This window comes from Acomys russatus, chromosome 17 (genome assembly GCF_903995435.1).
Source record: "Acomys russatus chromosome 17, mAcoRus1.1, whole genome shotgun sequence".
NCBI classification, from domain to species: domain Eukaryota; kingdom Metazoa; phylum Chordata; class Mammalia; order Rodentia; family Muridae; genus Acomys; species Acomys russatus.
This window is the reverse complement of record NC_067153.1, coordinates 12682499-12706041: the sequence shown is the minus strand read 5'-3', so window position 1 is coordinate 12706041 and position 23543 is coordinate 12682499. Positions and strand designations below refer to the sequence as shown.

Genomic DNA, 23543 nt, shown 5'->3' with positions numbered 1-23543 from the left:
TTCCTTTCTTCTGGAAATCTAAATCCTGCATCGCCATGTTGCCATTTTTGGGATCATGGTGGTATTGTAACAGGACACCACAGTGGAGAAAGCACAGGAGGCCTGGCACCTTTTGTGTGAAGATGGGGGTGGCATAGAAAAGACTTCACAAGCCAGAGGCATAAACAACCTAGATTTGCCTTGGGCCAGATGGCAGAGGACAGAGTCTGATGGAGTCCTTTGAAAATGCTTAGAGGTCCTGGGTCTGGGTGGTGAGAGAGTTGGCCTATACTTAGGCCAGGACTAGAAAGCTGCCACGGGGAAACTGAGGCCCAGAAAGGTAGCAAATGAGATGCCAAAGACATAGACATACGGCTACTGTTCTTCAGGTCCTCACATAGTGGTTCCTTCTGACAGAGGCCCACAGGAAAGAGTAAACCTGCACACCAGCCACGAGGGAAGGGAGGCAAGACCTAGACCTGCTCTTTCTGCTCCTGTGGTATGCTCCTCAGGAAGTGAAAGGACTCGCAGGAGAGCTGGACTAGCCGTGGCCATCCACCAGGAGATGGAATGAAAAGAGAATTTATTGTAGTCCACCGAAATGTAGCCATCTGTGCCCCGCACTCTCACATCCTTCTGCTCAGCAGTCTCCACTTTCCAGTTTATCCTCCCAGAGCCTAAGCCACAGATGCACCTTCTCATGAATGATCCCTGGGTCCAGGACAGTACAGTCAGGATCTCTTCATGGATTCCACACTTCCATCTCCTTCATCCATATCAATACATCCTACTATACATGGCCCCGCCTCCTTCATCTACATCAGGGCAGCCTGCTGTATTCAACCCATTCTTCTTGCTGAGCATTTGGGCTGCTTCTAATCAGTTCTTCTGGAGGTGTGTTGCAAGCAGTACCCCTGAATGCTCACCCCTCAAGATATGCACATCACCCAAGGGCTTTACACTATGACAATGTATCTTATTACCCAAGGTAGAATGGAGGCATAGCAGTGTGATGATTGGAGTCCCTGCAGTTTACAGAATCAACACAGTTGAGGTCCTGGGCCCTGCACTAATGTTGCCCCCACTGAGCAGGAAAAAAGCTGAGGTTGGTACTGAGGTTCATTCACTCCTGTCACAAGGACTATGGCCTACCAGCCCCAGCACCCACCTACCTGAGCTCCGCTCTCTCCAGGCTTCCCAGGGAATCCATCCAGGCCTCGCTCCCCCTGGCAAAGAAGGCAAATGAAAAAATGAAGAATGAACAAGAAACAGCTGACTGGACACCCTGTGGTCACTGTCACAGAAAGGAAGGACAATCTGGGTCCTGAGTCTCTAAGCATGCTCAGATTCCCGCTCTCCATCAGGCTCCTCCATATACAGGAGAGCTGAGCTCATCACACAGGATAGCTCAAGGACGGATGAAAAAGGCGTTATTGGGCCAAAGCTCATCAGTGAACCTCACTATCCTTGTGTGACCCAGTGGTAGTATACTCTCATCATGTGGAGCTCTATGTGAGTAAAAGAAATAGATATGCGGTATTTGTAGCATAGTTGGTAAAATGTCAGGCACGCTGTGTGTATTTTCCACTCATCCACCAGGCTCCCAGCCTTTAGAATAGACCTAAGAACTGACCTCCAGCCAACAGAAGCCTGCATCCACCCATCTATCTAATCCCCACCCCCACCTGCTCATATCTATGTGCAGTGGATTGGAATCTCTTAGTCCATCTAGTACCTCCCTGTACTTTGTGGGAATAATAATCCCTCCCCCGAGACACTGATGAATCAGTGAGATGTGCCATCCTTCTCTCTGCCTCCTGCTGGCTTCCTTTAGCTGCAGTCCATGGAAATCAACGTGTTCCCTATATGAGTGTCCTGGTGCCTGGTATCCTCACCTGGAGTCACCACCCAGAAGACCTGTGAGGGTTCAGGTGAGAGAAGAAAGAAGACACTCTACCATGGTCATTAAGTGCTAATATAAGGATCTTCTCGGCGTACCTCAGCTGGCATGGCTTCCTTCTTTCCCATGTCCACTAGCTTTTGTTTCCGCTGGTTGCCCAGCTCCCTTAAGGCTCAGCTTCAATTCACTTCCTTGACCTCTTCAGCTAATTAGATGCCCTATTCTGCTCCAGGGTTCGCTCGTTTTCCTCTGCCTCATCTCCCCTAATTCAATTTGGATTTATTATTCTATTTACAGGCTGGCCCATTCTCCACACTGTTGTGTCCCCACAGGCCCAGCCTAGAATCTCATGGTACAGCTCCAGGTGACACTAAGTTGCAGAAACACATGAAGATTACTCTGGACTCTCCTGTTTCCCTATGGCTTTATTTTCCAAATCGTACTTTATTTTCTTTCATTGGTTTTGTTTGTTTTTGTTTTGTTTCCTTAACACTGGTACCTCCTTCCTTCAAGAAGTTGGCTTTGGACATGAGAGTGAAGATTGGTGCTGGTCTCTGAAGCTGCTAAGGAACTCAATTCTGGTGACCTCTGGTGGCCACAGCCTACCTCTGTGACTGCAGGACAGAAGGGGCTTTCTCCAGGAGAAGGCTGCCCCACTGCTCTGAGGACTGTTGGCTAACTGAGGAATGCTCCTCTCCTGGCAGGGGCAGGGCAGGCTGGGGGGTGGGGGGAATGGGGAGGCGAACACAAACACTGATGCTTTTCCTGCCTTTGTGAAGTAGGAGAGATGGTGGAGCTTCCCAAGTGCTACACCCTAGTTCATCACTTGCAGCTACCCCAGTGCCCCGCAAACCTATTGCCTTGAACTTTGAGGGTGTTCCAGTAAGCTAGCTTTTGCACCAGGCTAATTTCTTTTCATTTGCACCAATACAAATGTTACATCACAGGTGTTTTCTATCTTCTAGAAATTATTTGGCATGTGTTGAGCATTGATTTGATTTCTACTTTAAAATGCTATGTGGAAATTCTGTTACAAAGCCTCCACATCTTAGGAAGCTCAGGCCATGGGCAGAAGTAATGTCTGCATATTTTCTCTCTGCCTGTGGTTTCTGCATTTGTTATTATGCAATAGCTCCTTCCTAACCCTTGTGATGTTGGCAGATTTGAGAACAGACAAATGAGAAAACCAAGGCTCAGAGTTTAGAAGCTATTTGATCAAGCTAAATATGTGGAAGTGGAAGCAATTCTGGGACTTCCTGACCCTAAATCCTCATCCTATTTCCACTAACGCAGGGGCCTGGGTAGGGTCCCAGAGCAACATGCTGAGCTGCCTTGATGCCTAGGTTGAATGAGTTATCAGAGTGTTAGTGCCCATGGGCCTCACCCCCTCCTCTCTAGCTAGGGTATGCCTGTGTTTAAAGTCCCAAGCACAGAACCATGTGATGGAAACAGGAAAAAAAGCAGGAACTACTGACTTCCAGTGCAGAATGCTCTCCATGATAAATATCACCTGGCCACTTGGGCCCTCCCCAGTACTAAGGGCAAGGGTGGGACTGATGACCAGGCAGGGATCTACAATTTCTGTCTCAAAGCAGAAGGCTCTACCTATGTCCCAGCCCTCTATTTATAATGTCTTCACATCTGAAGATCAGGCTGAAGAAAGTCCAGAGCCCAGAGTTCTCCCAGATGTAGCTCGAAGACAGGCAGGACCTGGCTGGACACCTGGGTCTCGGCAGCTCAGTAGAGCTAAGTAGTCTGCATCTCATCTCAACCACAGATGCCCCAGGCAACAAGTACATGAGAGGACAGATGAAGAAAGTGGGGGAGGAGGAGGAGGCTGAAAGACATGAGATAAGATAGCCAGACACTGAGGTAGAGGACAAGTCAAAGACAAGAAGGAGGTCAGGGGGAGGGGCTATGGGGGGGGGGTACAGAGACACGGACACGTCAAGAAAAGGACAACAGCAAAAGATCTTAAGAGAGAGTGGCAGAGACAAAGAGACAGAGTAAGAAGAAGACTGAGGACTGAGCCAAAGAAACATAGAGACATACAGACATACACAGATACAGAGATAAGACATAGGGCTAAGGAAATACACAGGACAAGATGCATGGAGCATGGGAGAGAGAAAAGGGGAAAAGAAAGAGAATAGAGAGGCTGAGAAAACCAGGCTATATAGAGGAAAGGGACGTGAGAGACAGATGGATCAGACAAATAGGAATAGTAAGGTACTATGACAATGGTAAGTAGAAAAAAAGAAACACAGAAAGAAGAAAGAGAAAAAAGGAGAGAGAGACAGAGACAGAGATAGAGAGACAGAGACAGAAAACCATTGCATTGCATACAAAACAGTCTGGAGCTGAGATGCCAGGGAGATGCCAGCTGAACTAAGGCAGAATAAAACAGTGGGTCGGCTGAGGCCACACACCACCAAAAGGCTTTCTGCCCCGTGCTCTGCTGCACTCCATACGCTGCACTGGCTACAGCACTGTACACAAGAATAGACGGCCTTGGTAAAGACTAAGAGGTCCAGGTTCTGGGTGAACTGACAGTCGTGAGTCTCACAAGGCAGACCCAAGCCCTGCTCCCCACTTCCACAACACTGCATGAACACACATCAAGCACTTAGCTTCTCTGTGGCTCTGTTTCCCCACCTACACATGGAAAGCAAGTGATTTCTCTCAATCCGTGGAAATTAATCATCCTAATATATCGTGATCAGAACAATGACTGGCTGGCAGGATGAATAAATTAAGCATCAGCTAAGCAAAATGCAGAGGCGCTACACGGAATGAGGGGGCCAGGGGGCAGGTCACAGGGGCTATGCAAGGGGAGCAGCATGGGAGAGCAAAGCCAAGAACAAAGGGAAGCAGGGAACGTGGAGCACTGAGTTCTAATCCTGGATGTCCCACAGCCATCTCCATCTCTAGCCTCAGATCCCTCCTCATGTTGAGATAATGAAACATGAAAATGAAATAATTCAGTTGCATTATGAAAGCCCTAACTGATGTGCCCCAAGGTGCTGCCAGGGTCCACACACAGCAAAGTAAGCTTTTAGTTCAGCTCAGGACAAAACTGCAAACTTGCTTAAAACTTTTAATAAGAGTCTTAACAGGTTTTTGTGATTATTTTTCCTATAACTCAGCCACATCATTCTTGAGCCTGGACTTTGTAGACAAAAAATACACCGCTGCAATGCAAATAGGGACGTGTCTGTGTGGTCTCTGTTTCCCATATCCTTAATTTAGTAGGGATCTGTGTTTTAATCAAATGAAGGGTCACTTGCTGAAGTGAGAACCAACCCACTTAAGCATCATGTAAACATAGGAAGAGCCACACCACATGCAGTGAAGGAAACACAGCCTCAGAAACCAAATGGAGATGTCGTGAGATTCCGAGTCATAGTCCAGTCAGCAAAATGCGCGGACTCTCAAGCAGTCCACTGGCTGCCACTCTCAATGTCTGACAGCACAGAGGACAATCATCCCATTTGTAGCAGAATGGACTCCGCCACTCCCACACTCGATGATTCAGCTCAATGAACTGACAGGTGTGTGGTACCCACTGACTCCAATGCAGTAACCAGCAATCAGTCCAGAAGCACAGAGACCTCCTGCTTGCTGTAATCTTACCACACTGTGTCTCCAGGTACCTTCTACTTGACCAAGGTATCATGGTCACCCAGCAGGGGATGCTAGGTCCTCATCCTGTGCTCTGAGGAAAGCCAGTCTCCACGGAGGGGAGAAGACAGGAGTCCTGGGAACTAAGCATTGTACAGGCTCCCCACACCATCTAGGCACCTTCAAGCCAATGATGCCTCTCCCAGGGGACACTACTAGAGGACTGTCCCCCTCTGGGTTCTAAGAGCAATCCAGTTCTAAAAGTGACCCAACCTAGAGATCCTTGAGGGCAAACTCTGGGGGTTTGTCAGCATCTGATGCCTGAGATTTCAAGGTTCTGGATAGCTTTCCCATAAATGTGGACCCAATGACCCAAGGAATGTACTTCTATATGCGTGGCAGTCAAAGGATGCCTTCAGAGGAGGAAAACATGTCACAGCACGCCAACTCTGAAGATCACTGCCCATGGAGGGTGATGGACTGGCTGATGATAACTTTGTATGAGGCAGTATCAGAGTGAGCATCCAGAACACAGGAGTACCTCACATCACAGGATGGGCCTTGGTGTCAGGCCCATAAAACATCAGTTTCCTTAAGCATCTGCGGAGCATCCATCTCCCATATGCCAACTCCTGTACTGTCATGATTCTTTTAACCTCATTGCTATTTCCTGAAACAGGCAGTGTTATTCCTGGTGGATAAATTAGAGCTTGAGGTCTCAGAAGTTAAAACCTCACCCAAGAACTCAGGCTCACAGATATACCACAGCCCAGATCACCTGACTCCAAAGCTGGGACACAAATCATTTCACCAGGCCTACCTCATCTTGAGCCACCCTGCCAGTGTGGAACACTTGCAGAATCACAGAATCTCAGGTTCTACAGCCACGTACGATTGTCTAGATAGGGCCTTCTGGGTAGCACCAGGGCTCAGAGCATGCAACCATCAGTATTGTGAATGGGCTTGCTCCCCTCTGCTCCGTGGTAGATATATCGTATAAATTGATAACCCCCTACACACGCCCAGCAGCCTGAACAATCCACTTGACCTTCTCTGTCTCTTGACCACAGAGGCCTCCTTGTACTCCAGGGACTTCATTGTATCCTCAGACACCTGATAACTCTGAAGTAAGGTCTGTCTCCCAATGATTGAAAACACACTCTTAGGGCTGTCGGATACCACAGACATGGAGGGGAGCTGGGTTCACAGCCACCACATGCTGGGGTGAAGCCCAGCAGATGGAAGGACCTGTCTCACAGGAGAAGATGGAAACTTTCTTCCTGTTGATGTAAGAAATCAGAACGGTTCCTGAGAACATATGCTATTTTAAGTACACATCAAATATAAGAGCTGGAAAGGAGCCCAATTCAACATGTTCAAGTTAGGGATACGGATGTCCAGAGAAGAGTCCAGCTAGTCCCAAGGCACCCTGCATGGAGCCAGGGTGACAGAAGCCATGGTACACTTATTTGCAGATGATATGATTCTACACATAAAAGACTCTGAACATTCCTCCAGAAAACTCCTACAGATGATGAGCATGTTCAGCAAAGTGGCAGGTATAAAAATTACAACAATAAAATCAGTAGCCTTTAGGCTGGAGAGGTAACTTCCGAGTTAAGAGCACTGGCTACTCCTGCAGAGGACCCAAGTTTTCTTCCTAGCACCCACATGGTAGCTCACAATCATATGTAACTCCAGTTCCAAGAACCACACACCCTTTCCTGGATCCTGCAGGCACTGGGCATGCATACCATGCACTACATACGTGCAAGCAGGTGCTCATAAAAGTAAAAATAAATCTTTTTAAATGTTCCTGCCTTTTTATAGCAAAGACAAACAGAAACAATGGGTCATAGGCAAGCACATCTTATGTGACTGTGTTCAAGAACTAGGCACATATGAGGAAGTCTATAGGGTTACGCCAGCATCTGGGCTGTGAATTTACAAGGATGGAGAGACTGAAAAGTAATTTTCACTACATTCTAAGTGGCATGAAATAAAACTATACTACTTAATGAAAATATTCCTTGCAGGACTGAAGAGACAGTGCAGCCTCCCAGAGTGTCAGGACCTGCCTGAGGGAAGGAGATAAGTCCCAGCTCAAAAAAGCCCTTGTCCAAGTCTTAGAAAACTGAAGCATGGGCCAGAGAGCAAGGCTATGAACTATTACCAGCCACTGTGTGAGGAGGGAGACTTGCAGCCCTTGGCTTCCAGAGGATCTCAGAACAGATATGGTATTACACAGATGGAAGGAACAAATGAGAGCTAAGAATTATATAAGTTTCCATATAAACTGTGAGTCCCTGGCACAAGCTGGACCTTTTGAGTTCTAATCCAGGGATCTTTGGCCTGGAACCTCTTAGCTCTCCCTGGGCAAGAGGACTGAGGCCGTAGCACCAAGTTTCTGGCCTTCTGTTTGTTTTCAGGAAATGAAATGAGCTAGCACATGCACACCTGCCATACACATGGGCACATATAAACACACACACACACATACACACACACACATATACACACACATACATATGTACACATGCACACATACACATGTACTAAATGACGATTCCCCAGCATTCTCTCTCTCTCTCTCTTCTCTGTGGAAGTAGAAATAATTGGCCAGTATAGATTATAAATACCTTTTCTCCTGGAGGTCCCCGTTCACCTCGTTCTCCTTGAAGACCCTAGGGGAAAAAAAAGAGTAATGATATACCTGCACGTGGTTCACCTCTTCAAAAGGACACTCTGAACTCTGTACAGCATTGTCTAGGCCTGTAAGGGGGCTGGGAATTCTCCAGATTCCTAACCCTTCCTTCCAGGAGTGGATGGTTATGCAGATGATATTGGTGTCAGACACTCCCAGGTTCTATTCTGCTTTATTAGGGTAAGGGACCCCAGGGATGTGCATTTAAACTTGTTCCCCTGGTGACACATGAGTACCATCACATTTAAGAATTTCTACTCTAAGAGTAACTAAATTTCCCTTACCATCAATCAGCAAGCACTTATTGTGAAGATTGAGGTGAAAGACTGGCTGGAGAGCCAGCTCCTGTCACCTGCAAAGAGCAACAGAGCCATCTCCCAGACAAGTCTTTACTTACTGGAGCACCAACATGCCCAGCAGGTCCTGGTAGTCCAGGAGGTCCCTGAGGCCCCTGCAGAAGAGAGTCCACAGAGAAGGATGAGATGAAAAATAAGACAAGAGCCTCTCTGCCAATGTTCTTTTTAGAATGACACAGTGCTTCCTACATTGTGCATGCTACCCACATTGCATGTGTAAGGGTTCCCCAGTCAACACGCCTTGATGTCGCCTCATCACCTATAGCTGGTCCTTCCACCTGATGCCTACTGAAGCCATAACCACACCCAGGCATGTTGAACTTCAAGGAAAGGCTAATGGTGCTGCCTCTGAGCCACTGTGAACCCACATGTGACAGTCCTACTTCCCTTTGCCCCAAGTCCCAACCTTCTCAGCATCTGATCCAGACAGACTTAGGGCTCCCAAATCTGTGCAATTGATTGGTGTGGATGTGTCCTGACAATCTACCAGAATTCTATGCATAGCCTGGCTGTCCAGAAACTTCCAGTTGGAAGACAGAACATTTGTACATCTCTATTAGAAATCTACTAGAATAAAAAATTTTGAGCATTTCTTCTTTCGAAGCTATCCCAACTTATGTAAACCATACAGAAAAAAAATTCAGTACATATCACACACACACACACACACACACACACACACACACACACACACGCACATACACACCTACATGCCTTAGTGCTTCACTGATTTTAGTTGAAAACAAAGGAAATGAGAAAGGATGCTTGGGTCATAAATATATACATTATAGTGGCACCCAAATTACTGGCTACTAGACACCAATGGAAGATAATGACCCCCCAAGTCTCTGCTGCTATAGAAAATAATTTTTTCAACTGTATCACCCATTTTTGTAAGGATGTAGGAGGAATCACATATGTGTAGACACGTGTCCATATGTATGGAGTTGCATGAGAAGTAGGCATGAACCCACCCAAGCACCTCATCAATTCTTAAAGCAACTGGTTTTGCAACACAAGAACTGCCGGTACCCGGAGAACATAAACAGCTCTCAGCAACACTTACCCGCATGCCCACCTCTCCAGGCAAGCCTGGTTCTCCCAGCTCTCCTGGCTGCCCCTGCACAAAATCAACACAGGGATGGTCACAGCTGGCACAATGCACACCCAGGCACACCAGGCAGCTGCATGATGCCTGGATATGTATTCCCCACAGTTCAGAACTCATCAGGAGGAGGTGACTACAGTAATGAAGAGCTGAGTGGTGAGAACAGAACTTACTCTTATGCCTTTACTGCCATCTCTTCCAGGGGGCCCAGGTGGGCCCAGGGATCCCTAGAGAGAGACAGAGAGAATACCAATTGGTACAGGATAAAGATAGCAATGGAGTAGTAGAGAAAGCATCAGAAAGGAGGAAGGGGCTAGACCAAGAAAACAGGCTCCTTTACCATAAGTGCTCCTGTAGCTATAAGTATGCTCTGTTGGCAAAGGTCCTCCATGCCATCTTTACCTAAATAACCTTTTCATAGTCATATGAAAAGACAGCCGTGACACAGAGGACAGAGGGAGATGGGAAACAGCTCTGGGGAACCTCAAGAAGAAACCTGAGTCCCATACAGAATGCACAAAGGTGTTTGCTGATAAACTGGCTATGGCCAAGGCTTTGTGACCTTCTTTTCTTTCACCATAGGCTCAGGGCTAGAGGGTTCATCACACATGTAGACCAAAAAGAGGGAAGTAAGACAGTCTTTGGTCAGCACGTTTTATATCTATTCAGAATTTGGGGAAAGGAAAGAATTCCACTGATTTCCAGGTTCATTTGTCCATCCTTGCATTGTGTACAATGAGGTGCACATCTTCCTGGAGAAGCTTCCCAAACGGAAGAATTGTTCTTAATGAACAGTGAGTGTGTCTATGGTCAGTCATTTTCTAGGACATGGTGACTCTGTGGGGTCTTCTTGGGTCAGGCTGTCATAATCATGCTCCCCAGGGGAGTGCCACAATGACAAGGTGCCCTTCCTTGGCTCCCATTTACCCATCATCAGAAAGGGGAGAAAACACCTTATTTGGTTCTCCAGGGATAGGAGAGGCTAATCAGTTCAGATAGAGGTGAGGCCTGAAGAGACCATGAATTGGCCAAATGCAGATGATTAGTCATAATTAGATCTTTCAAGTAGCCAACAGTGATAGCAAAACCATAACAATTACAATTTATTAAAGAAACAAGAAGGATGCTGTGACCCTGGTTCGTTGTTATTGCATGTTTCCTACAAGCCCAGCACTAGGTGCTTTGCAGGCATCTCTGAATGTAACTTGTAACCACGATCAACATTAATCTCCATTTCACTTTGCTCATGAAATGAAAACACAGAAAAGTGAAGTGCTTTGACCAAAGCCACAGTATTCCTGTGAAGAGCTTGACTCAGGGCCCCAGGGAATGCCTTTCACCTCTGCCACAACATCTGCACACACATCAGTCCAGCAGTTGCCTAACTACAGACCTGCAGACCAAATGCTATCACCTTCACTCTATCTGTGATTATCACGGAGCATACAGCGGTATTTCAGGACCACCCAGAAACCCATATGGCAAGATGAGAAAGGTTGGAAAAGTTAATGCCTGGATATGCCATTATAGTGCCCCCTCTATAGGGACCATGTCCTCTTTCTTCAGCCTCAGCAAATCCCACTGCATTAGAAATAATTCAGTCCCTTTGCATCATGGGAGGTAGAGTATCAGTGCAGGGCCAAGAGGCTGAAATGGTGGTCACATGTATGGAGAGATCAAAACGTCATGTGCTCTGCCTGTCTCCAAGGCACATGTTTCAGATTCCCACCTTCATTGTTGAGCCATTGGAGGTACCCCAGCCTCTTTAACTCTATATCCTTCTATCCTATAATTAAGTCCAAAGTTTTCCAAAAGAGAAACAGCACAGAATAATAAGTAGTTCCTGAGGAATTTCTCTCCAGGTTGCTTCAGTCAGAACGAGGTCTATCTGGGTACCTAGTGCAGAATTCACCCAACACACTAGTTACCCACTTGAGATGGCACGTTCTTTAAAAGGCCAGTCTGTCTTCTGGATCCTACAGGTTCAGATATCTTGCAGCTGAAAGCATGGAAGAGGTGTCAGATGTGCTCCTGCCTTGAGAATAAAAGTGAGGACAGCAGGCTAGAGTTGGTCCAAGGGGTGTCCAATAAAGGGAGTCAGGCTGGGACCAGTGACAATGCTTAAGAGAATTCTGGAGAGTTCTGGAACCTTTGCCTGGCCTCATAGCTGTCTCTTCTCTAGCCTGTTGGTTCTGTCACAGAGGCACCAAAACGGGGCCATTGTGAATCTGACCCTTCCATTGTCTTGGAACTCTGAGATGGCAAAACAAGAGGACATGTCCAGTGCCTTATATGACACAAGAGCTATGTAGATATTCCCTGGATATCAGTCCTGTCTAGAGCCCTTTGGTGTTTAAAGGAAGAGTATGATGAGTCTTGTGGAGGGAAGAGAGTGGTCTTAAGAACTAGCAACCTAAAAAAAAATAAAAACTAAAAAAAAAAAATTAAAAAAAAGAGAGAACTAGCAAACTTCAGCTTTAAGCTTTTCCACATCTCAGTCATGATGGCCTAAGGCAAAACTGGTGACAGGCTCAGATGTACCTATGAGGAACTACACCTAACTTGGAAATCTGGACTGTCCAAGGACATGGATAACTTGGCAACTTAGGTTTTGATGACTAGCAGAACTGACCACATAATGATTTGATACAAGTGCAGGCAACCCTTCATTGTAGAATAAATACTGAAGGGCTATTTTCTAAGTCAGACATGTAACAACTCCTCCCCTCTAACATATATGTGTTTGTGTGTGTGATAATTTTTTAATTAAAATTTGTCATTTTTCCTTTTCCTTTTACCTCTCCAACCCTTCCCAAGTATCCCACCTCACTCTCTCTTAAATTTATGGCCTCTGTTTCTTTGTTATATAAGTGTGTGTGTGTGTGTGTGTGTGTGTGTGTGTGTGTGTGTGTGTTCCTTAAGAGTTGTTCAATCTATACATTGCTATTTGTGTATATGTGTGTGTGTGTGTGTGTGTGTGTGTATATATATATATATGATTTCAGAGCTGATCATTTGATATTAGATAACCAATTGGGATGCTTTTCTCTGGGGAAGACAATTTCTCTCACTCAGCACTCCTTAGTTGCCTGTAGTGCTTTGTTTAGGGTTGGGGACAGGTAAGAGTCCCCCTTTCTTCAAATCAAGCAAGGTGCTACTGCCATTTCAGATGGGCTTTCTAGGCCTGCACACTTCACTTATAAAAAGGAAAGCATCACTTGGTCTTATTAAAAAATTGTGAATAGATGGTGCACATGCATCCATTGCAAGAAGACATCCAAGGCTGTTGGGAAATGGGTCTTCCAAATTCCACACCTGAAACTATTACTCAATTTTGTAGTTTTGTTTCCAAGTCTAGACTTTGACTTTTCTGTTCCAAGATTGTCCTAAAGCCAATCTTTGGCGAGACATTACTCATACACCTACACCCATTTGTCAGTATCCCAAGCCTTGGGGATTTGGGCACTTCATTGAGCAGGTGTAATTACTGGATAGCAGATGTCTCTTGCTCTCCTGGACAGCTGACTGCCATGGATCATGTCTAAATGTTCCCAGCAAGAGGAACTGTACCAGTGTGATTGATTCTTCATCTATCTTGCAGCAGGCATGCCAAGAAGACCCTCTGAGAAAAGTGTTAGGAACATTCTACAAAGTGGCCCTCAAAGTGAGATGATCATGTACCAGCAGTAGCAGCACTGCCTGGAACATACCTAGGCAGATATGTTCCCTCACCCACGACAGTGGTAATGAACGAAATACTTCAGGATCCAGCTATTTGATTTAGTAAATCTTCCACGTTGTTCTTGGATGTCTTAAATACAGACAAATGAAGACTATGAACTCAGGCAACACGGTCTCACACCCAACTCTGACTGCATACACTGGTAAAGTCACCAGTTCCTAGATTCTCTGTAAAATATGGACAGGAACGTCTAGCTCAAAAGTTAGGCTAACTGGTGTGTGAAAGAATCCTGGGAAGTAGTAAGGGCTGATAAACTCTTGATCCTGCTATTACTCTTAGATGTCATCTGAATTATTTTAGATAAACTGAAGAAAGGACTGGCCTTCTGCACTGGCACCTGCGAGATCCTTTCAGTGAGCACGCCTTCATACTTCTGGGATCTTTGAGGCTGCAGAACTCCTCCTATGGGGGTGGGGGCACACAGGAGAGCTCTGACATTCTACAGCTGCTGTCCTCTGAGGACAGGAACTTCTTAATGCCAAGGGTGTAAAAGATGTCATTTGGTATTAGAACTGGAACACCACTGGTGTAAGAGTAATTATATGTAATGCCCATGAGCTCTTTTCACAAATATAAGTCATTTATTTTCATTAGTTCATTTAATCCTTGCAAAAACACATCTGGTTCTAATATTATTTTATATGCCAAGCCGCAGAGGAGAAAAGCCAGGATTACAGAGGTGAAGTCATGGTCTCTTGTCATGCAGCTGCTAAGTGGCTGATCCAGTGAGTCTGTGCCTAAGGTCCTCCCACTTAGCCTTGCCTAACACAGTCTAGTAATCCAACAGTCACCTTTTCCCACGTAGGCTTTCAACCTCTGCATTGAGGTCCTTGGTCTTATGATTTGGCAAGCACTTGAGTGATAGATGAAGTGGGTGGGAAAATTGATGTCTTCCTCTATTCCCTTTCAGCCCTGGACTCTGAGATTCTTGAACCCAAATGCCTTTGAAGGTGCCCTTCAGCACCACAGACAGTTCCTAAGGCAGCTTTGTTTATTAGTTCAGTATTGGCCTTCAGCCTACAAGGCTATGGGAATGCATACACACAGTCAAGTCCTTTGATTTTTGTGAAAATTTTGTAATTTTGTAATTTTGTAAAAGCAGAAGAAACTTAGCCATAGTTGTCCAACTCACCAGCCATGTAATGTGCAATAATTCACAAGCACAAACAAGGAGCTTGAGGTGTCCATCAAGCCAGCTAAGAGCAGAGCAAGAAGGTGACACTCATGTACCGTCGAAGTTTCACATATACAAAGATAAATGTCATTTTAATCTTCCTGTTCAAAGGCTCTACAATGAAATCATCATATAAAACAAGCAGATTTGTATACAGAACTCCTAGATACCAACATTTCATTCAGAAAGGGACAGCGAATGGCCATATGTGCACCAGAGATCCCCAGCCTTGGTTCAATAACCTACCAGTTCTATGATCTTGGACACAGTCTAGCCTCCCTGAGAATGCTTGAAAACTAAACACTGGATTGTGTTAGAAGGCCAATCAAGGGGTGATGCGAGGAGTTTCCCTATTACACGCTAACTGTGTCTCTAGAAAATGTCCAATCAGCATTCTAGACAAAACCATTAGCGCTGGTCAATGGATGTGCCCAGCTGCCATAGCTAACAATACCTTCAGCAAATTAAAGGTGTACCCATTATTCCTAGCTATATCCTGTGATTCTCCTTTCTCAGACCCCTCTTGACTGAGTCACCCCTTGTCCACCTGGCTGGAGAACTTAGGAACAACAGTAAGCTGTGTCAAATAGCCAAGGTCATGACATGGGCAGATTCACTGTCTGGTGAGGGCCACCTACTGGTTCCCAGAGGACAGTTTTTGTTTATGCATATATAGGACAGAAGGGATCAAAAGGTCTCCTCAGGGGCCCCGCTCATAGGACACTGATTCCACTCATAAATTTTCTATTCTCACAACTTCAACACATTCCAAATACCCAACTTCCAACATGATTGCTGGCTGAGGAGGGTTTTAAAATGTGAGATTTTGAGGAGGCACATATCCAAACATAGTGCCTCTGGTATAAATAAGTAAGGTATGATTTTGGAAGCTTCTTTCTGGCCACTATTCTAGAAAGGAGGCACTCAGAAGACCATCAGCATACGGCTTGGCCTTCATTTCCCACCACTCTTTGTGGCCTTTCTTCCAGCATGAACCCTTCTCCTTTTGCAGGTTCAAATAGTGCCCACTTCGACAAGACCCCAGGGGTGACTGCGTCAGGCCAATGGGCCCATTCTTTTACAACATGGATGATTCAAGGTGGGTGTGCCATGTTGGGATCAGAGAAGTGACAGCATAAACACAGACATACATGTCACCTGCATGGTCTCCTCAAGTCACAGCAGGGTCAAGTATAAATGTTCCTTTAGATACTAATGTCCCATCAGCCAGACAGTGATCACAATGATTGCTTGGGTGCATGCGCACGCACGTGTGTTTGTGTGTGTGTGTGTGTGTGTGTGTGTGTGTGTGTGTGTGTGTGTGTGTATGTGTATGTGTTTAACAGGATCTGGCTAACTTACTTAGGCTGGCTTTGAACCTGCCATCCTCTTGACTTAGCTTTCCAAGTAGCTGTGATTACTTGCCTGTGTGCACAAGCTTGCTTTGTGATATTTCTTTTTCCCTAGACACTTGCCCTGGCCTTTTCCCACTTCCCTTTACTCTTAGGGGCAGGTACCGCATTAATTTCTCTTTCTCCCTTCACAACCTGGGTTACTTATATTCTGCAGAATGTTTTGAAAAGTGACAAAATACTCTGCTTTTGGCCATTCGTTATTTTCCTAATCATGATTTTGCAGTGTGGGACTTGACTGCATTATTCATGAGTAATTTTCATGCTGTGTCCCCCACAGCAACATTCATTTCTAGTTGTATATATAAGTTCTTCACATGCATTTCTAGTCTCACTTAAAAAGTCTGTTTGGGTATGTAAGCATGCATTTCTTAATGCTTCTTAAGAGTAAATGCAGCCCTATTCAAGGGACTGATATAATGCATCCCAAGGCACAGCAGCATAGGATCTGCCCCCAGAAAAACCAGAGCTCCAATGACATCAGTGACACACATGCACGCCATGAAGTCTTCCAGATGTCTCTCAGGGCAATTGCATCATTTTGAACCCATGAATAATAGACTAAGATTAGTCACTAGTGATGTATCAGTGTTGCATTAAGGAAAAGAAAAGCACTTCCCCTTGGAGAATTTAAGTAAGAGAGAGCCCATATTTGATTCCTTTACTTCTCTCTCCCTGTGTCTTCTGACATTCCCTGTCTGTTGTACTAATCTGAATCTATGCTTGCCTGCCTGCTGTCTAGTGAATCCGTCTGTGTCTCTAACAAAGGGCTTTGTTCTGTATTTATTCAACAGCACAGAAAGCGTCACTAGGGGCAGGAGTGGTATATTTTACAGAAGTCTTGAGCAGAATTTTACAAGCGATTAAGTTACTGGCTCCAACAGGCCCCAAGTGCTATCAGCAATGTCTGTATGTTGTCTTCAACATTAATTATGGGTATTCATTGTATATGGTGGATTTCAATGTATTTTCTGTTTCCCACACTTATTACTATAGCATGCACACAAAAATGAATTTCTCTGGGTCAAGAGCATAGAGGGAAAAGAGTATCTCATTTAAGATTACAGCTATATATTAGTTTAGGTTGTAAAGACTGATTATATGGGAAATCCAAGGCAAGTAAGGTAAATTATTACATTGTTCTCTTAAAGGCAGGTTAAACAAACAGACTGAGAACACAGCAGGATAGCAATCTTAAGTGATCTGAGAGTCTATTATTAAGCAAGGCTGTGAGGTCCTAGCAAAAGTGTCAGTCCCTTAGAATGTAACAGATATTTTCATAAATAATGGGAACTTGTCACCACAGGCAATAAGTGAAGTGACATGCTTAATGGCTCTTTGCATTCATGTCTTTATTGACTGCCATCTTAAGGGTTTCCTTGGAGGAGAGTAAATTGCACATTCCCCAAGGTCTGCTGTACCGTGGCTGTTATGTGGGAGGGAAAAAGGGTAAAGCTTTCATTGCTAGGGAACACCTCAGCCCTGCCACGCACTGTCCCCTAGTGCGTTATCTGTCCAATCACAAGACATCAGCTCTATGCTTCAAGCCGTTACCTTTAAGTCATCTCTGGACTCATCTCCAAATTTCTCTAGACTGTCCCCTCTCAGACCTATGTTCTTCTTGCTATTTGAGCATCCTCAGCCTCCTGACCACACAGAGACTTTCCACTGGTTCCCCGTCACACACACGAAGCCCAAACACACTTTGGAATCTGATGTTCTATCTGGTGGTCCTCAGGTAGTTTCTGTGGCTCTGCCCTCTAAACAAGCCCTCCTCCTCTTTTAGACTCTACTGGGGTGTCCTGCCCAGGGCCTCTACTTGTCCAGCACTGCTAGAGCAGCCTATTCTCCAACAGACTGTTCTTTGGGCGCCCAAGACACCCAGTCCCTGATTCTCACTTCTCTCAACCACCATTTCCTGACCACGCCTGCCCTCCTTCCCTGCTGTGCTTCTGCCACCCAACTCAGGGGACACACAGAAGCCAGGCCTGTTCTTCTCCCGACTCAAATCTATGAAGGGGTAACATGGTTACACACACCTCCCACAAATTTACCTCTGAGCCCTGGAGAAAAGCAATAAAGGGAAGCTCACCTTCTCGCCCTTTGCTCCTTGGATGAAGGGTCCTCTCGCCTAGAGAAGGGAAGCAGAAGGCATGGGTTTACTGAGGGGGCCATCTCTGTGGTGTGGCTTCACCTGAAGGTCCAAGCAACTGGATACTATCTCACGAACACTGCCTGGCACCTCAGAGAGAGGTGGGGCAGTTACTCACTGAATGTGGGTTCTCACAAGTATCTTCTCATTTAATTTTCCAATAATTCAACATTATAGATACTGTTTGTTGTTTTCACAACAGTCTTACTGGGTTATAATTTGTATGCCATATAATTCACCTATTTAAAGCATCCAATTAAACAAATTTAATTTTCTTACAAAGTTATACAACAATAATCACAATCAATTTCAGAACATTTTCACCATTTCAAGAGAGCCCAGCCCACTGGCAGCTGCTCCCATTTCGGATCCCCAGCCCTAGACAAACACTAGCCAGTTTTCTACTGTAAGCAGTGGTAACAATGTCTCCTTAATGACTACCTCCCTTCACTCAGCAAAGTCTTCCAAGGTTCACCCATGTTGTAGCCGGTAGCACAATTGCCCTTGTTACAGACGAATATGGGACAGTACAAGCCAAGCACACTTTACTTACTCAGCCTTTATATTATGGCAACTGTGTTGTTTCTACTTTATTAGACCCTCCAGCCTGTTCTCCGAGAGGCTGCACAATCCCCCAGCAGCATTGTGGGAAGGCTCCCATTCCGCTGCATTGCTGGTTGCTCTGGCTTTTCATCTGGGAGTGAAGGATGCAAGGGTGTGGCCACTGCTGTGGAACTGTCTATTTCTCCTTTGAATCCTACCAATTGTATGGCATGCGCCTTGTCGGTTATGTTGTTGTTATATATCTTAAAGAAACTTTAAAGAATTGACTGTTCTATGAAAAAGTGTCTCTTTTTTTAACCACCTGTTTTAAGTTCATTTTGTCTGATAATAGTATGATCATTTCATTTTCTTTTCTAATTTCAAAATGTGTATTTTCAATCCCTTCTCCTCCTTGTGTATGTGTATTTGTGCTTGTGTATCTGTGTGTGTGTGTGTGTGTGTGTGTGTGTGTGTGTGTGTGTGTTTGTCTGCATATGTATGCACACTTGTTGGGGATAACATCCAGCCTTGTGTCTGCCAGGTGCTAGGCAAGTACTCTATTACCGAGCCACCCTCCCAGTTCCCTAGTTGTACTCTTTGTTTATAGGTTTTTTGTTCAGTTATTCAGGACGGAGTTTCTCTGTGTTAGCCTTGGCTGTCCTAGACTCACTTTGTAGACCAGGCTTGCCTCAACCTCATATAGATCTGCCTGCCTCTACCTCCCCGAGTGCTGGGACTGCAGGTGTGCGCCACTGCACCCAGCTCCTAGTTGTAATCTTGAATATAAAGTATATCTCTTTTAGACAATAATCAGACATTTTTTATGAAAGTCTGATTTTTAGTTGATAGATTTAATACACATGTTAATAATGACATTATTGACAAACATAGACTTATAAGCATGTGAGGTGTCCATGCACAAAACGGCTGGTCTCAGGCATCACAGAGGTACCGCTTTGGAAGATCAGAATTGTGCGGATAGACAGAGTGAGAGGCAAGGTGAAAGAATACTTTGGCCACGTCCAGCAGGTAGCTGTTGCTGGTGTTGAAAGGGGCTCCATGCCTTGGCTGCAGTGCACTTAGGGCCTGCATTCAGCAGGTCATCCGCCCACACTTGCTGATCAATATGACCAGGCTGGGATGCAAGACAGAGCCCTGGGCCTCCCTCCCACACCAGCCAAGTGGTCCGCTGATATTAAAAAGCAGCATCTGACTTACGGAGTCTCCTTTCTCTCCCTTGGGCCCAGGAGCACCCATTAATCCAATCGGTCCCGAATCTCCCTGAATGGTTAAAAGCAAAATGAGCATTAGGTCAGATCCTTCCCAAAGCTCTCCTAGACTTCCATACTCACAGGCTACCCACAACCAACTTTGCCCCAGTTCACCAGAAGAACTGAAGTCACCCTGGGTCACTGCCTCATGAGGTGACCTGACACACCTTGGAAGGGAAAGAAGCACCTAAGTCAAATTCTCTCACATTCCATGAATTTACCCACAAGTCACTGGGCCCTGCCAGACTTGAGCATCTGCACACAGGGCCTTTGTGTGAATGCTGAAAAAAAAACTTTCATCCTGGTGTGGAGAAGGTGTGTACTAATACCATGGTCTATAAATTCAAAACCAAGAAAGACAGGAATGAAAAAGAATGAGAGACAGAGAGGCCACAGTACAGCTGGAAGGGGAGGTGGTAAGGAGAGGAGAGGATGTGCTGAGAGGACGCTACATGTAGGAGAATCCAGAGGCAAGAGCAGCAAAGAGGCACAGCTGTCTGCTGGTCTCTCCCACCATACTCAGGCCCAGACAAGGCATTAGCTGTGCTGAAGTAAAGAAACCCCTGATGCAGGGGCCATTACGGTTGGTACCTCCCACCCATCAATGTCCCAAGAGCAAAACAGTGATGGAGAAGGCCTCATGCTGAAGAATGGGGGAAGGAGGAAGAGGCTGCGTGAGACCAAGGATGGAATCCTGTGCGGCAGCCCTCAGCTCTGCGTAACTACTGAGTCTGCAAACTGCATAGTTTACACATTTTAAATGACTAAACTTTAAATCCCCAGTCTTCCATGCTTCCGGAACCAATCAACTTGCAGGCATTATGCAGAATTAACTGGCTCTGGAGAGTTGAGCCTGATGGTGCACAGGAGTTGTCGGGCTGAGCCTGGGCAGTCCTGTCTTTCTTTCTATAAGTTTCCAGGCTGACAGGTGCAGTTCTGGGCAGGTCGGAGCCTCAGAGCTTGGACCTCATGTCATTTGTTCTTACTACAGCATCGTAACCAGCTCCCAGGCAACTCCAGGGCTGGCGGGACAGTGATCTAACACACCTGTGCCATGCTCCCATGAAGTTAAAGCAAGGAACACTGTTCCATGCAGGTACTGACCTTCTGACCAGGGAGCCCCACAGGACCAGCAAAGCCCCTTTCACCCTGCAGGAAGAAAGGAAGAAATGATAAAGGGTGTCTGTTAATTCTCTCTGTCTCCTATATAAGCTAATTATGGCTCCATGGGTTCTAAAACTAGTCTTATGCTAAGTCAGGTTGGTCAGAGAGTTGAGCAGAAAACTGCTGACTTCAGCTGAGAGTCCTGTTCTCCAAATGCAAACCTGCATGGACAACTTTCACCATCATCTCCCAGCGCAGCCACTGGAGGAGCAAAGCTATAAACACACGCAGGGATAGAAAGGGAAATAGTCTGCATTCTCATTCATGCACAGAAGCTAAAGATGTCTCCCGCACACTAATCATAGAGTAGAGCAGGGGTTCCAGGCTGTGGTTCAGGAAATGGAGAGGGCACTGGCCAACTTTCATTTAGGTGGAAATGAATTGTCAGTATTTGAGGTGACTGACTTGTCCTTTGTCTAGATTCATCATTCCACATAGAAGAGGCAATTAGAGCCTCCGTTTGTACCTTACAAAGAAATTATAAAATTTATCAATAAATAATTAAATGAATAAAAAATTAATTTATATGCTGTTATTTTATCTGGATGTACAACTTAAGTTACAAAGAAAATAATGATTCCTGTTATCAATTTATGCCAGAATTATTTACTAAAATATGAAGTGTGACATGTCTAAAGCAATTTCTAGGCAAAAGCTGCGTTCAAATTTTAAAATGCGTAAAAGATCTTTTTAGTGTGTTTATCCGTGATCTGTATGCTGTGCCCACCTGTAATACTGTCAAGCTGAGAACAAACAAGTGATTCTTGTGTTATAAATAGAGATAATAACATACTACTGGGCCAGTTGCACCTGATCCCACCACTAATGGCAATGTTCTCACTCTTGTTCTAGTTTGCTTCTCTGTTACTATGATAAACACTCTGACAAAAAGCAACTTGGAGAGGAAAATTTTTATTTCCCCTGACATTTCTGGGTCACAGTCCATCAGTGTGGGATGTCAGGGCAAGATTATACACATGAAGGCAATAACTGAAGCAGAGACCATGAAGGGATGCAGCTTACTCCTCCTGGCTTACTCAGCTTGCCCTATCTATCTATCTATCTATCTATCTACCTACCTATCTATCTATCTACCTACCTATCTATCTATCTACTTGCCTATCTATCTTGCATGCATGTTTTGCCTATAAGTGTGTCTGTACCACATGTATACCTGGTACCAATAGAAGCCAGAAGAAGGTATCAGTTACTTTGGGACTGGAGTTACAGATGGTTGCGATCCACCACAAGGATGCTAAGAATCATACCTTGGTCCTCTGGGGAGCAGCCACTGGTCTTAATCACTGAGACATTTCTCCAGCCCTTTAGCTTCCCTGCCACATCAGCCATCAATGAACATCAATCATCAATCAAGATTGCCTTATACAGATGCCCAACAGCCAACCCAACAGAGGCAGTTCCTTAATTAAGGTCCCCTCTCCCAAAGTGACAATGAAGACTGGTTGGTATAACTTTATTAATGGGTTACCATTTACTTCAGAGAAATCACAAGTGTTGTTGGCATGTGCCAATGAGTGTAAGTACTTCTGTGTACTCAGGAACTCCTATAGTTTCCATCAGAATGCCTTGGACACTGTTCTCATCCATCAGCAAGACTGATTCTGGAGATGTAAGCAGGTACCCAAAAGAATAGTTGACATTACTATTAAGTTAAATGAAAGACTTGGAAAGCCAGACACAAAATGCCTAAATCGGGAGCTCTGCCCTATGAAGAGGACTGTGACTTCTTGGGGCTCATGCTGAGTTCTTATAGACACACAGATGCAGGAGGCAGGAACCACACCGACTTCACAGGTGGGCGGGTAACTCTTCCTTCCATGTGGCCTATGTTCCAGATGGAGTGAATAGGTCATCTTGTTCACCTGTTCCTGTGAAGATGGTTAGGGTGACCCAAGTCTCAGGGTTCTCTCTCCCTAACCAGACAGCAGACCAAGGCTTGTAAAAGCTATATTCTGCTGGTTTTAAAATCCTAGTGTTCAGCACAGCATGAAGGACATAGCAGGTGTTCACTGTCTATGGCCAGAAACTAGGACTGATGACTTGAATAAAGGTATAGGTTATCAGGTGATGGCACCCAGAATTCAAGGCTGAGACTGCAAATACTGAAAAGCTCAATCAGTAGAGCCTCATTCTGTACTCACCCATCCTTTCTCCCTCACCCCTCACCTGTCCATCTTACTATCCATCTTTTCAGACTATTCACCCATAAATTCAACCATTACATGAGAGCTGCCTCTGTCACGACGCACAGTATCCCCCCAACACAGAGACAATAGCCAATCTCTGTCACCTGGAAATTAGAATTGTCTAAAGAAAAATCAAGGAAATGTCATCAGTCCAGTGTGGCCACGGTTGTAGCATGTTGAAGTCTAGAGTGGGGGGAGGGGCCTATTGAA

At 45.3% G+C, this 23543-nt stretch overlaps 1 protein-coding gene across 1 annotated transcript in view; it reads right to left on the bottom strand.

Moving 5' to 3' along the window:
• The window catches only part of Col22a1 (collagen type XXII alpha 1 chain), a 217055-nt gene that overhangs the window by 148150 nt on the left and 45362 nt on the right, over positions 1-23543 (bottom strand). Inside the window, exons 9-16 of the mRNA XM_051159567.1 lie at positions 21067-21111; positions 19910-19972; positions 18089-18127; positions 9842-9895; positions 9627-9680; positions 8602-8655; positions 8140-8184; positions 1152-1205 (exon numbers count right to left, since the gene is read on the bottom strand). Coding sequence (XP_051015524.1) covers positions 1152-1205; positions 8140-8184; positions 8602-8655; positions 9627-9680; positions 9842-9895; positions 18089-18127; positions 19910-19972; positions 21067-21111 — 408 coding nt within the window. The remainder of the gene's footprint in view (positions 1-1151; positions 1206-8139; positions 8185-8601; positions 8656-9626; positions 9681-9841; positions 9896-18088; positions 18128-19909; positions 19973-21066; positions 21112-23543) is intronic.